The sequence below is a fragment of the Cyprinodon tularosa genome, unplaced genomic scaffold (assembly GCF_016077235.1).
Source record: "Cyprinodon tularosa strain WSP-4 unplaced genomic scaffold, ASM1607723v1 ctg719, whole genome shotgun sequence".
In the NCBI taxonomy this organism is placed as follows: Eukaryota; Metazoa; Chordata; class Actinopteri; order Cyprinodontiformes; family Cyprinodontidae; genus Cyprinodon; species Cyprinodon tularosa.
Window position 1 is genome coordinate 331,579 of NW_024039473.1, and position 15,310 is coordinate 346,888.

The following is a 15,310-nucleotide window of genomic DNA, read 5'->3' on the forward strand; positions in this document are numbered from 1 at the left end:
AAATTACCATGTAAATTATTACTTGATATCAGAATACCAATTTTGTTCTGTTTTATTTTTCACACCAATCTTTTTGTTTGGGTACAATATTTTATGGACTATGAGCTCAACTCACTATAAGCCACGCCCACTATTTGTTTTGCTGCTGATATCTAGCAAACTGTCTCCCACCAAACCTGTAGGGGGAGCTCTGTATAAAGTCCCTGGAGTACGGACGAAGAATTCGATTCAGTTCAATTCAATTGCCTCTATATTTATTTATAAAGCGCCAATTCACAACACATGTCATCTCAAGGCACTACAGATGCAATTCAACCAGATCATTCAGTCAAATTGATATCTAAGGAAAACCAGTTAATTGCATCAACTTATACTAAGCATGCTTGTAGTGACAGTGGAGAGGAAAAATCCCTTTAAAAAGGAAGAAATCTCAGGCGGAAGCAGACTCGGTATGAGCGATCATCTGCCGAGGTCGACTGGGGTTCAAGGAGACAGAAGAATGCTAGTTCCTGTTAGCTTGTTAGCTTACAGCAGTAAGAGCTTCCACTGGAAGATGGGGCTTCATCAGCTCTTTATTTGAACTTTTAGGAGTTGAGCCCAGTCTCTTCTTTGGTCCGTCAGCAAATGTGGCAAATAAATGTCAAAATGTGGGAATCCAGGACATTTGTTCTCCGTCGTGCCTGCTGCTAGCTAGGTAGCAGTGCTAAATGAAACTCTGACTTCCCCCCTCTGGCGGTTGGGAAAAATCCACAGAAAAGCCACAACCTCTTATAAGTCACATGATTCAAAGCGTTGGAAAAAAGTGGCAGCTTATAGTCTGGAAAATATAATACTCTATAAAATAAGTCCTATACCATCATCTTTAAGATATGCCTTTATTTTGAAATCCAAATTGCACGCGACTATAGAGAAAAGGTTATTGATTATTATCATTTCTATATTTGGAAGGAATCTGTTGCCTGGTGCCAGTTAAAGCTTAGAGGTTGAAAGGCTTAAATGATGAGTTGTTTCTGCGAGATGATAGTAATGTAGGTAACTGTCTTACATGGGCAGGTGATGTCTTATAGACTGATCGCAAAGGTGCTGAGTAAACTGATGGGAAATGGTAGGGATGCACGATATAATGGGCCCCCTATCGGTATCGGCCTTAAAACTGAATGACATCGGCCCCCCCACCGATATTTAACCCGATATTTGATCAGCTTCTGAGTTTCTAAAGTCTAAAATAAAAAAATACTACTACTTCTTCCTCAAAAACTTCTTTTTTACAGACTTAAAAACTTCTAAAGATGAGGGAAAAAATGTTGATCCATTAAAATATCCCAATATCTTCATATGCTGATAAATTGCCATTTAAAAACACCATATCAATCTCTTTTACTAATGAAATATTGCTATATGTCATCGTTATGCTACGAAATCCCCCGAAAATTCACCAAATGTTGCCATATTTTTATATGTTGATATATTGACGCGGTATCGATCTATTTTACTAACAAAATCTCACAAGAATTTGCAAAATATCACGAGTTTGTAACGGAACGATGAAATTTCACCAGATTTTGAAAGTAAAATAGATCGATACCGCGTTTTTAAAAATCTATTTGATATCAGCATATGAAAATATATTTGAGTTTATTATTTTTCAAAGTGTCAGAAATGGATAACAAAACTGCTATTTTCAATGACTACTTATTTTTGTCCAGCTTTAACATCGGTATCGATATCGGTTATCGGCTACATGAGTTTTAAAATATCAGCATATCGGATATCGGCCAAAATCCCAATATCCTGCATCCCTAGGAAATGGTATTGGACAGACTCTGTGATATTGGCTAACCTCATATCACAATAAGCTGGTGATTTAGACCCAAGCTACAAAGAAGAGTACTCTGATGCATCCAATGAATCCAAGCTTGAAATATGAAAACATTTTCCTGGACTATTGCCTCAGGAAAACGTCTTCTCAACATTGCTGGTAGTTTTAGCAATAGAAATGTAGACAAATTTCCGACTGTATAACAGAGGACTGAACACTGACAAGAAGTTTGATTCTTCTCCTTTCTTTTTAGAGTTCATTTGCGTCTTTATTTCTTAACACACTATCGTAACATGTCTACTGGTTCGAGTCATCATGATACCTCAGTGAGGAATAAAAGCTTCCTGATCATAACTCAATTACTTGATCTCCTTGGGCCACAGCTTCCCTTAATAATCAAATACACTTTGGTGATATGCTTACATGAAATAAGCGCTCAAATTATTCAGCTCGGTGTTTGGAAAGATGCTCAAAAATCCAGACAAGGCCAGAATTCTGCTGCAAGTGAGTAGGAATTACGCTCTATTGACAGGAGGTAACCTCCAGCAGAACCAGACCCAGGATCAGTTCTCATATTTGATGAATGGATTGTCCAGAATCATGAGAAAAAAATCAAACATGGAGCCTTTTAGAAGGTCGATCACAATAAGTAGCAAACAGTTTTTTTATCACTCTTCGTACACTTTTAATTGATCAAAGGAAATGTTGCTGCATTAAAGTAGAAAACAACAGCATCACAAACCTTCCATTTAGATTTGGCAAAGTTTCTCCCCATCTGTTCACAGACGGACTGATAGATGTCCAGGTCTTTGGCCGTGTGCTCAGCAATCCTGATATCATATGAGTGGGATATGTTAGTAGGAATAAAAACCAAAAGATAAGCTCACAGAGGCTGTTTGTGTGGAACTCACCAGGGATGTCGGAGTGCCTGTTCAGTGGTGAAGCGCTTCGTTGGGTTTTTTTCCATCAAGTTCCGAATGAAGTCTTTGGCTGTTAACAAACCAGGTGAAAAAGTTACTCGTTAAACTGCTCTATGTGAACAGCGACACGTTTAAGCCCCTGCAGCCATTAACATAGCAGTTTTTATTCAATGCTTTGAGCAGGGGCGTCCAAAGTGTAGCCCAGCAGCCGTTCACGATACTCAGATTAGTTTTAGGTTCAAGAATGGCTAAAGTTAGGTTGGTCATTGACATGGATAGACCTAGACATTTAAAAGAAAAAAGGGTTCATTTGACCATACATCGAAATTTAAACTTCTTTAAATTAAAAATAACTTGCAGCAGATTCCGTAAAAGTGGACTTTGTTTCCGAGGTTTGAAGACATTTCGCTTCCCCTCCAGGAAGCTCTCTCAATTCAAAATGTCTGGATTCGCATTGAGTTTAAGGCTTTATATAGTGGACCAAAAACAAGGCCTTGTATTGACGAGCAGGTCTTTTGGTTCCATAGTAAGCCTGTGATACCTGAAAGCTGTCTATGATTGTGAAAGGTTGGTCGTTAAAGGTATACTATGCAACCGGTGTTGATTTTCCAGCGAGGCTCCCCCCAGAGGGCGAAAGTAAAAGTGCACTGTCGTAAATATGCACAGCTGTTCTCCTGGTTTCTCCGTCAAGCCAGGCGCGGTTGTTTTGAGCTTAGCAGACAGGCCAACGCAACGAATGACTAATGCTGCGTTCACACTGGACTCAGCTGGCGCGACAGAAGCAGCGAGTTTACATGCAAAGTCAATGGTTGACGCGCGTCAAGGCGCAGCAAAAGGTCCCGCGGCGCGCTTTGAGCAGCAGGCGCAGCGCGTCTGAGCAGCAGGCGCAGCGCGTCTGAGCAGCATGCGCAGCGCGTCGGACGCGTTTAAGCATCTGACGCGCCGCAAACGCGCTGGTGCTCGAGATGGAAAAATTGAATTTTTGCTGCTCGACGCGCCGCGTCAACCAATCAGAGAAGCTGATCTGGGAGCTGGCAGGGAGAGAGACACAGCGCTGATGATCAGAGCGCTATGATCACTCCTCTGAAACAGTTTATTGACGCCTAAATTAACTTAAAATGTAGAAATCTGCCAGCAGAATATGTTCGCTTTTATTATCCTGCTGCCTGCAGTTTGGATTATTTAGATGAAAAACACCTACCAGCTGCCGCGGTGAACCGCGAGGAGGCGACCCGGCCAGAGGCTGCTGATGAAGGGATTCGTTCTGTCGGCGCACCGCTGGTATGTGGGGGTCTGAGCGGCTCCGACAGAAATAACATTGGAAGGCAGGATGGTAATCTGGATGAACTGACTGCACTGATTACGTTTTCAGGTGGATTTTCTCACTTAAAAACATATTAAAACTACTTTATTCCCACTGATCTCAGCAAATATAGCTGCAAGGCAGAGAAAGGATAATGAAGCTCCGCCCAACGCGCGTCAGACACACTTTTGCACCGCGCAGCCAGAACAGCAAAGCTGCTTCAGCCGCACGTCAGAACTAACTGGTACAAGCAGCAAAAATGAAGCAGCAGACGCGATTTTGCTGCGTCCGGTGTGAAAGCAGCAAAATTGCACAAAGATCGCCACTGTGCTAGCAACAAGCATGCTTTTAACTGGGGGGTGTAGCAGTTCTCGCCGTAAAGCAAGACCGACTCTCGCGAGACTTCTGAGCCTGTGGGTGCGGGCCGAGGGCTCCTGCAATTGCAAGTGCGGTATTTCCCCCACAGACCACCAGGGCGGCCGAGAATACCTTTGTTCAACCTGAAATGACTCATTTAATCATCCAAAACGTTATGGAACACATTAATTAACTGAAAAATGTTGCATAGTGTGCCTTTAAAGGGGGGATTGTTCACCGGTTGAAGAGAGGAGGTGCTTTGTTCCTCTGTGATGGGGTGGGGGTGTTGTGGTGATACCTGGTAGGAATCAACTCAATAACTGAATTGTAAGTTTTTGGAAGCTGGAATCTGAGTCCACCCCCTCTTTTTAAGGTTGTTTTTTCTCTCTTAACATAGATGGCTTCCTTCATGCCCGTCTCAAACTTTTCTTTATCCAGAATGTGAACATTCTGGTCCTTCAAAGAATGTCCTTTGTCCATAAGGTGTAGATGTACCGCAGAGTCTTGTCCAGAGCAGGGCGCTCTTCTGTGTTGGGCCATGCGTCTGTGCAGAGGTTGTTTGGTTACTGCAGACACCACTCCGCTCAGATTAGATCTGGGGTTTTATCTTTAGGATGCACTAGTCTCTGTTTAAGGGTTTTGTTTGGTTTGAAATGTTCTGGGATTTTGTGTTTGGGGAAAATCCTCTTGAGTTTTTCAGAGACTCCAACAACATAACTATCTTCTGCTGTCTTTTGGATTTCCTTGCTGGAAGAAAGTAGTGTTGCGCCGATGCCATTTTTTGGCCCCGATACCAATACTCGATACCTGGCTGTGCAGTATCGGCCACAGGGCCGGCCCGAGGCATAAGCGAACTAAGCGGCCGCTTAGGGCCCCCTGGTGGCCAGGGGGCCCCAAGCAAAAATGATTGAACAGGCCCTGGTCCATTTTTTTTTTTTTTTTTTTTTTTTTTTTTTTTTTTACATTTAAATAACTTAAACAAGTGATATAAATGATGAATACCAATTAATAAATAAAAAATTCAAGACAAAAAAAATTCTGATTTGTCCACAACTGCTCATGCGCATTCACTTCGCGACGGCAGCCGCAGACAGCTCACGGTATGCAGCGCGCCTGCATTGACAATTCACACTGGCGCGCACCTGTTAATAACCAAGTCTAAGCCATGTCACAAAAAAGGATTTATCCCTCTGGTGCCGAAAAAAGAAAAAAGAAAAGGAAAGAGGAAGAGAAAAAAGAGCAAGATAAAGGTATGTTTGCATGATTATTTACTGACCGTTATATTTTGTGCAGCAGCAGCACAGCTAGCTAGTCATCATAACTCATGTCGTGATATTTATCAGCCATCCATCACCATTAACAGTGAAATATTACCCGTTATTAATATACATTTATTTAGGTAGGTGTGTATTTTATGTGTTGATACATATCGGCGTAGGAGACCCAGCACATGCTGGACGGACTATGTTTCTCGGCTGGCCTGGCCTGGGAACGCCTGCTTGGGAATCCCCTCGGAGGGGAGGGACGTCTGGGCCTCGCGTTGAAGCTGCTACTCCCGCGACCCAACCCCGTATAGGCGGAAGATAATGGATGGATGGATAGATATCGGTTTAAGTTGGAGAAAACACAGATGCCAGCAGCCAGCTTAGCTAGCATTGTTGTTTGTGTTAAAATGAATCTACTAACTTAATAGACAAAGCACATGCGCTCTCTGCTCTAAGATTTTTGGTGAGAGATGGTAATTTATCTTTATTAGAAAATATACCAAAAATGAAAATAGAGTGCAGTTTTATTAACATGGTGCTTTCCTCATATTTAGGCTGCAGTAGATCACAATGTTAAGTTTTTACCATATGGCAATTATGCCTCATTTGCCAATAGAATATGAATTGTTAGGTGAGGTGTGGAGTTTCTTGTAGTGCAAGATGGGAAAATAAACTAATTCTACAATAAATTATCAGTAAATTTAGATAAAACCAAATTCATGATATTCGGAAAAAATTAAAAACAGGAAAACAATCCAATTAAAATATCAATTGAAAGTGTTGATTTAGAACAAGTACATGAAATAAAATTCTTGGGTGTCATATTAGACGATAAGTTTAGCAGGAAACATCAGATCAGCCTAGTAAAATCTAAAATAACCAAAAGTGTTGCTGTTATAAGAATTAGATTCGTCCTGGACCACAAATCTTTGTTTATTTTGTACAAAACACTTATTGTACCACATTTAACATATTGTGTGGAAGTTTGGGGGAATACATACAAAACAAATTTACAACCATTTTACGTTTTACAAAAAAAAATCAATCCGAATATTCCATAAAGTGGGATACTGGGAACACACAAATCAGTTATTTATCAAATAAAATATACTGAAATTCTGGGACCTGGTAATATTTAGAACTTCACAATTCATGTTTAAGGTCCGAAATCAAAAACTTCCACACAATATACAGGAAATGTTTGGTGACAGAGAGGGGGAGTTATGATCTAAGAGGTGAAGGATACGTTAAAAAACAACACTTTAGAACAACCAGGAAGATTTTTTGTTTATCTGTGTGTGGAGTAAATATCTGGAAAGGATTGAATGACGAGTTTAAAAAAATTATAAATGCAAACCAATTTAAAAAACTGATTAAAACCGAGCTCATTTCAAAATACGCTATATAAGATGACTGTTTAATAGTCTATAATGTAATTGATGACATAAATAGTACTTAAAATAATTGTACATGGCTAAACATCATGTGGAATGGAAACAAGTGTTTTTTTGGTTTCTTGATGTTTTGACAGTTAATTGATGATAAATTGACAAGTAGGAAAGGGGCAGGACATTATAAGATGTATCTTCTAGCTGCTCCTTTTCGAACAGAAAATATAAAATTTGCATGTCACATGGGCAAAATAATTTGTTTTATATTTTTATTCTTAAGTTTGTTTCATTTAAATTTTTTCTTTCTTGATTGTTTTTGCTGTCTGTTCGAAATAAATAAATAAATAAATAAATAAATAAAAACTATGCATTATGCAATGCTATTTTTCCCAGGAACACTATTGAAGTACTTTGGAGAACAACCAACTTTACCTGCCCCTACTGTTTTGAGTGTCAGTGCCTCCACAGCTGATGATGCAGCAAGTGAGGGTTTTCTTGATGGCAAATGGTTACATAGCCTGTTAATATGACATGAAACATTTAGCTTTTTATTTATTTCTTTATTTTTTCTTTGTTTGTTTTATCATTGCAGGTTCATCCACTGCACAAGCGACATCAAGGGAGGAGCACTTACATGTGACTGAAAGCGAGGAGCAGTTACAAGCACCTACATTTACTGATCCACTGGTTTCAAACTCAGCCGGCATGACAGGTCTGTTAATCTAAGTTTTTGTTTTGTGTTGGCTTTACAATAAAATTTTCTGCTATGTTATTTTATTCTTTTTTATGTAATCTATTGTCCCTACAGGTCCTTCTACATCTGCACCCACTGCTATAGATTTCCCATCTACTGCCCCAACAAGCTCCAGCTATCAAGATGGATCAACAGCTCCTCCAATAGACCCAGCTGAATGGTCAGCATTCCTCTCAGATTCAGAAAGGACTGATCTGGTAAGAAGAGGGCCAGCGCCAATCAGTGACACCTCTACATTCCCCAAGAGATCAGATGGACGAAGCTTTCACTACCACTATACATACAGACAATTAGTTAATGGGGAAAAAATCAAGCGAAGCTGGCTAATTTATTCAAAGAAAAGTGATGCAGTTTACTGCTTCTGTTGCAAATTATTTTCAAGAAAGTCCACAAAGCTGTCATCAGAGGGACTGTGTGATTGGGTAAATGTAGGTGCTTTGCTGAAACAGCATGAAAATAGTCAAGATCATTGCAATAATATGGTAAAGTGGAAAGATTTTGCCCTCCGTCTTTCTAAGCAGAAGACTATTGATGCAACAGAAATGGCCCTTTTGGATGCAGAAAGAAATCGTTGGAGAGATGTTCTTATCCGTTTGATTAGTATCATTCAGTCTTTGGCAGAGAGAAATCTTGCACTCAGGGGGTCTGTTGATACTTTGCATCAGGCCAACAATGGGAACTTCCTTAAAGAGGTGGAACTGATGGCAAAATTTGACCCTGTGTTAAAAGATCACATCAGACGAATTGATAGTGGAATGCAGCACAACACGTACCTGGGTAAGACTATCCAGAATGAGCTGATAGAGTGTGTCAGTGACAAAATAATTGAGGTAATGGTGGCAGAAATCAAGGACTGCAAATATTATTCAATAATTTTAGACTGTACACCTGATGTTAGTCACCATGAACAAATGTCTGTTGTGGTGCGCACAGTCACTCTGGGCACAACACCAGAAATAAAAGAGCACTTTTTAGGATTTCTGATAGCTCCAGAATCCACTGGCCTGGGTTTGTCCAATTTAATCCTTAACAGGCTTGAGGAATTGAACATCCCTTTTCAGGATTGTCGGGGGCAGTCCTATGACAATGGGGCTAATATGAAGGGGAAAAACAAAGGTGTGCAGGCTAGGATATTGGTTAAGAATCCAAGAGCTTTTTATGTGCCTTGCAGTTCCCATACACTAAATCTGACAGTGTCAGATGCGGCTAAAGCATCAACGGATGCTTCTTGTTTTTTTGCAAATGTAGAGAAGGTGTACGATTTGTTCGCTGGGTCCACTCAAAGGTGGGACGTCTTACGGAAGTTTGTTGACATCACACTCAAATCCTGGAGTGAAACACGCTGGGAAAGCAGGATAAAAAGCATTGAAGCTTTGCGGTACCAGTCAGAGAAGGTGAGGGAAGCCCTGCTAGAAGTGAGAAGCAAAGCGACTGACCCTGTAGTGGCTGTTGAAGCCAACTCGCTTGCGGAAGAGATAGGTTCATTTAGGTTCCAGATTTGTTGTGTTGTCTGGTATGACATTTTGTCTAAAATTAACATCACGAGCAAGCTTCTACAGTCAAAAAACATGCAGCTTGATGTAGCAGTTAACCTTCTAAAAAAGAACAAAGGTGAACTTATCAGTTACCGAAAAACAGGCTTCTGTGATGCGCAGGCATCTGCTAAAGAAATTTGTGAGCGGATGAACACAGAAGCAGAGCTGAAAGAGAAGCGATTGCGTTCTACAAAAAGGCACTTTGCCTATGAGGCTGCAGATGAGCCTATAGTGGATGCTATGAAGAGGCTTGAAGTGTCATTTTTTAATGCCGTAGTGGATTGTAGCATTCAGTCATTGGAGGATAGATTTACATCTCTAAGTGAGGTTAAAGATAACTTTGGAGTGCTGCTCAATTTTAGGGAGCTTGATCAAAAAGTCCGGAGGGAACAATGTGAGCTTCTTGCGGAAAAACTCACTTGTGGAGAGGAGGCTGATATTGATGGTAACGCACTGGCATTAGAGATAGAGAGTCTTCCTGAACTTCCCCAAACTATGAAGACTGCCTTTGAGCTTCTCACATACCTCTCACAAAACGAGATGTTTGAGCTTTACCCAAATCTTTGGGTAGCTCTCAGGATAGCCTGCACTCTGCCTGTGACAGTTGCCTCAGCAGAGAGGAGCTTTTCCAAGCTCAAATTAATAAAATCATACTTGAGATCATCAATGGCCCAGGAAAGACTAAGTGGACTTGCAGTCATTAGTATTAATAACAAAGTTGGCCAAGCAATACCATACAATGATGTCATCAGTGACTTTGCCTCCAGAAAAGCTAGGAAGGAACGATTTTGAGGGCATTGTTGTACAATTCATTGTTGAACCCTTGCTGTTTTTATGTTTGCTTTCCTTATTTAAGTATCTGTTTTTGTAACATTCTATTTTTGATATTAATGTTTGTCTATATTGGTTTTATTTAAAATATTGCACAGTTAATGCACATTTGCAAATAAGTTATTTAATGTTTGTATTCAAAAGGTTTAATAAAACAAAGTATTGTAAGTATTGTTTATTTATTTTGTATTAATACATTACCATAGTCTATTCATTTTTAATATTCACTATAACATTATAGTGTGACATTTGTGTCAGTAATCTTCTAGTATAGGTGATTCTGCATGGTAGGAGGGGGGGCCCCCAAATCAAATTCTGCTTAGGGCCCCCAAGAGGCTCGGCCCGGCTCTGATCGGCCAATACCGATACCGTAATAATGTAAAATATTTGCCATCATGGCTTTGTCAAGCTGCTGCCTACCTTTGTGAAGCAGGGAAAAATCTATTACAAAGTGAATCCAGTAATAGTTTTTAATAAAAAGTTCTACTGGATAATAAAAATAAAAAGTTTTTATTGCCTACCAGGAGTGGGTGGCAATAGTTGAATAAACTATTTGTTGGTACTCGCCGATACCGATACCACCATTTTAGGGCAGTATCGGGGCCCCGTCCGATACTGGTGTCAGTATCGGTGCAACACTAGAAGAAAGCACTTCATTGATCCTAAGTCATGCTAGCGCTACAGATGCTTCCGACTCAGCAAACGGATGCTGCGTGATGTTATTATGGTTGTCTTGGCAACCACAGTGTTTTACATCATGTGGCAACGTTCAGCCAATCGTGCAGCGTAACGTCACTGACATGAAGCAGGACCACAGCAGGTCTGGTACACCGGGCCAGAGGCTGCTGTTGAAGGGGAATTCCAGTGACAGAGCACCGCCTGTGTACAGGGGTCTGAGCGGCTCCCACAGAGAAATAATCTTTGAAGGCAGGATGGTAATCTGGATGAACTGACTGAACAGACGATGTCTTCAGGTGGACTTTCTCACTTAAGAATAGATTCAAACTACTTTTTACCCGCTGATCACAGCTAATATAGCAAAGCTGCTCTCTGGCATTGAACACAGGAGCAGCAGAAGCATCAGACGCATTTGGACACACTTTACTGGACGTCTGACCTTAATGTGGACAAGAATGAAAAATGAAGCAGCAGAGCTTTTTTTCTGCTTCTATCACATGCAGTCTGAATGTCGCATAAGACTGAAGAGGAGAAGGGTTAGGGTTATCCATGGTCTGTTAACACGGCATTTTCAACTCTTTTTATTTTCCTTATTTTGATCTTGTTGGGATCCAGAGGCTTGCCCACCAGAGGGCGCCGAGGATCCCTTCCTGAGGGCTTGTGCTCACCTGCAACATCTGTCTTCGATCTGCTCATCAAGAGGACTCCTACTTCACGAGGAGGAGACTGACACTCCGGCGCCAGAGTGTTTGCCAGTAACGGTTAGCAGAATCTGAACCAGCCTGCCTGATCTAAGACCCTGTCTTTTGTGAAACCTGTCTGACCCAGTTTTCTCCCTGTCTCTCAGATCCTGACTCGCCTGAAAACCAGAAGAACTCTGGAGAGAGAAACCACGGCTTGGATTCTGCCTGCCAGCACTCAGTCTCAGTCTCAGCCCTCAGCCTGCCGAAAAGCCTCTGGACTCTCAAGGTTCCCCCTCTGCAGATCTGAATCCCTTCTCTCAGCCAGAAACCTGCCTGCCTGCATTCTGTCTCCGTCTCAGCCCAGCCCTCAGCCCACTGCCTGCCGATAAGCCTCTGGACTCACAGGGTTCCCACCCCCCTGCAGATCAGAATCCCCTTCTGTACAGTCAAGTTCCTCCTGTGACCAGGCCGCTGAACCCAGAACCCTTGAATTTTCACCATTGTACATATTTAAATAAATCACCAACTTTCCCCCGGTATTCAGTGAGTGCTTCTGCATTTTGGGTTAGACACCTAAACCCCATCATGACAGATCTACAACTTCCCTTTCCACCAACAAAGTGTTGAATTTATTCTGTTTGATTGTGGTTAGATAATATTTTCTTCTTAAATCATGGTTTCTTTGAGTTAGCAATACCAGCTAACCTTTTTATATTGAAATAATTTATTTGTTATTTTTACAACTATAGCAAGTGTTTTGTTGTGGAGATGTATTCACTATCTGCACACAGTCTCCTATTGATGTATGAATGTATGTAAGAAGCTTCCATCTTGAGGCAGGCTGACATTCAGCAACTATATCTGGCTTAATCCAGCAGGTCAAACCACTATAAATGTCTCCAGAGCGTGATGGCACAGTATGCTTGTTTAAATCAGGCTAATCTTAAGGATTATCTGAACAAATCCTGCGCTGGGCAAGGTAAGTGTATTTAAATGACACCAGTCATGAAACAGGAAATCTGTGATGTTTCACTGGACAAAGGACAGAAAAACGAATGGTTCATATAAAGCTGTGGGGGCACAGTATATACTGTATATATCCCATGCCCTAACCCTAACCCTTTTACTTCCTTTGGCACCTTCTTCTTCTTGTTGACTATTTAAGCTGATGAACGAGTAAATTTCTCCTCTGTGAGATCAATAAAGTCAATCAATCAATTTACCTGCTCTCTTCTGTAGCTTCAAGCTAGGGAGCAGCGTGGCTTTATTTACTTTGTAAATTGGAAAAATAGTTTTAATACGATCCAGCATACCGCCAGTGTTCTTTCAGATGAGCATTGTCAATTAGACCAGCATAGCCATAGTCAATCCCCGTTTATCCCTTTACTTTTGTATGAAAAAGAATTTAAACTGCCTCAAAGGGCGTGTATCCCTTTATTCATGTACAAAAAAACTATTGAATTCTTACTTTTTGGTGTTTTTTCAACTTTAAAATAAATTTTTCTTACAAAACTAAAGGGATAAATGCAAATCTGATGTCTTGCGCATGCGTTTTAACTATGGGTATGCTGGTCTGATGGGTTATGCTCATCTGATAGAACACCAGGATTTTCTGTAGCAGCTGGAAGTGAATAGAAAGAGTTTTTAAGTTTTGTGGTAAAAACTTTAAGAACCAGAATATTTTTCATAAGCAGCTTTTAACATTTCTAGTTAATTTGGGTATTTATAAACTGTTTCTCTATAGTTCATAAAAAATGTCTAGTGCACCGATGCTGATCAGAGCTCAGTCTCTGTTCCATTCTACTAGCTTTTTTTAAACCTTGGAGTTTAACTCCTTGTTTTTTACTTATTTTTCATCTGCAGAATCTCTGCAGAAGTGATGACAGCTTCCATGCAGCGTCTGTCTCCCCCAAAAATCTCCTGGATCAGCTTTTCTGATTGTTTGATGCTTCAGCGTCCAGCTGCAAAATTCAAATTTCTTAAGCCCCGATGCTAGAACGCTCCTGCTGGGCGGAAGCGCCGCTGGACCTCTTTATGCCGTCCACCATATACTTTGCATGTGTATCAGAGGTGTTGATGCCCAGAATGCGCCCGGTATGAATGCAGCAGATATACACTCACCGGCCACTTTATTAGGTACCCCATGCTAGTAACGGGTTGGACCCCCTTTTGCCTTCAGAACTCCCTCAATTCTTGGTGGCATAGATTCAACAAGGTGCTGGAAGCATTCCTCAGGGAGTTTGGTCCATATTGACATGATGGCATCACACAGTTGCCGCAGATTTGTCGGCTGCACATCCATGATGCGAATCTCCCGTTCCACCACATCCCAAAGATGCTCTATTGGATTGAGATCTGGTGACTGTGGAGGCCATTTGAGTACAGTGAACTCATTGTCATGTTCAAGAAACCAGTCTGAGATGATTCCAGCTTTATGACATGGCGCATTATCCTGCTGAAAGTAGCCATCAGAAGTTGGGTACATTGTGGTCATAAAGGGATGGACATGGTCAGCAACAATACTCAGGTAGGCTGTGGCGTTGCAACGATGCTCAATTGGTACCAAGGGGCCCAAAGAGTGCCAAGAAAATATTCCCCACACCATGACACCACCACCACCAGCATGAACCGTTGATACAAGGCAGGATGGATCCATGCTTTCATGTTGTAGACGCCAAATTCTGACCCTACCATCCGAAATCGAGACTCATCAGACCAGGCAACATTTTTCCAATCTTCTATTGTCCAATTTCCATGAGCTTGTGCAAATTGTAGCCTCAGTTTCCTGTTCTTAGCTGAAAGGAGTGGCACCCGGTGTGGTCTTCTGCTGCTGTAGCCCATCTGCCTCAAAGTTCCACGTACTGTGCGTTCAGAGATGCTCTTCTGCCCACCTTGGTTGTAACGGTGGTTATTTGAGTCACTGTTGCCCTTCTATCAGCTCCAACCAGTCTGGCCATTCTCCTCTGACCTCTGGCATCAACAAGGCATTTCCGCCCACAGAACTGCCGCTCACTGGATGTTTTTTCTTTTTCGGACCATTCTCTGTAAACCCTAGAGATGGTTGTGCGTGAAAATCCCAGTAGATCAGCAGTTTCTGAAATACTCAGACCAGCCCTTCTGGCACCAACAATCATGCCACGTTCAAAGTCACTCAAATCATCTTTCTTCCACATACTGATGCTCGCTTTGAACTGCAGGAGATTGTCTTGACCATGTCTACACGCCTAAATGCACTGAGTTGCCGCCATGTGATTGGCTGCTTAGAAATTAAGTGTTAACGAGCAGTTGGAGAAGTGTACCTAATAAAGTGGCCGGTGAGTGTATTTATCCATGCCAACAGTTCAAACTGGACATTTGAATGTTGCCCATATCAGTCCCAAAAAGAGAGCAACATAACAGTGGCTAAGCCTTAACATGGGCTACTTACCATTTACTCAAGTCACATTCTTTCATTTTTGATTCTTACAATTCAAGGCAGCAACTTCAGTGAAAGCTGAACATTGTGATATTTCCTCCTTACCTGATTCAGAGATGTCGTCCCAGAAAGGTGAATGGAAGGCATAGTCAGCCCTCATGATCTTTGAAAACAGCTGAGTCTCGTTCTCCTCAAAGAAAGGAGGGTAGCCGGAGAGCCTGCAGAGAACAGAATAAAAGAAACTGTCATTTATCTAGGATTACAAAATTCAAAGATCTACATAGAAGTGGCTTCCTTGGCAATTTGGCAGCTCTTGTGCTGTTGGACCATTGTGGAGACTTACAACAAAATGTATAATA

General features: G+C 41.4%; 1 protein-coding gene across 2 annotated transcripts in view; it reads right to left on the bottom strand.

The window, feature by feature from the left end:
* Positions 1-15,310, bottom strand: part of LOC119772597 (calcium/calmodulin-dependent protein kinase type 1D-like) — a 39,108-nt gene that overhangs the window by 5,434 nt on the left and 18,364 nt on the right. For both annotated transcript variants that reach the window (XM_038269057.1, XM_038269056.1), the window contains exons 8-10: positions 15,057-15,169; positions 2,731-2,809; positions 2,562-2,649 (exon numbers count right to left, since the gene is read on the bottom strand). In XM_038269057.1, the coding sequence (XP_038124985.1) occupies positions 2,562-2,649; positions 2,731-2,809; positions 15,057-15,169 (280 nt within the window). The remainder of the gene's footprint in view (positions 1-2,561; positions 2,650-2,730; positions 2,810-15,056; positions 15,170-15,310) is intronic.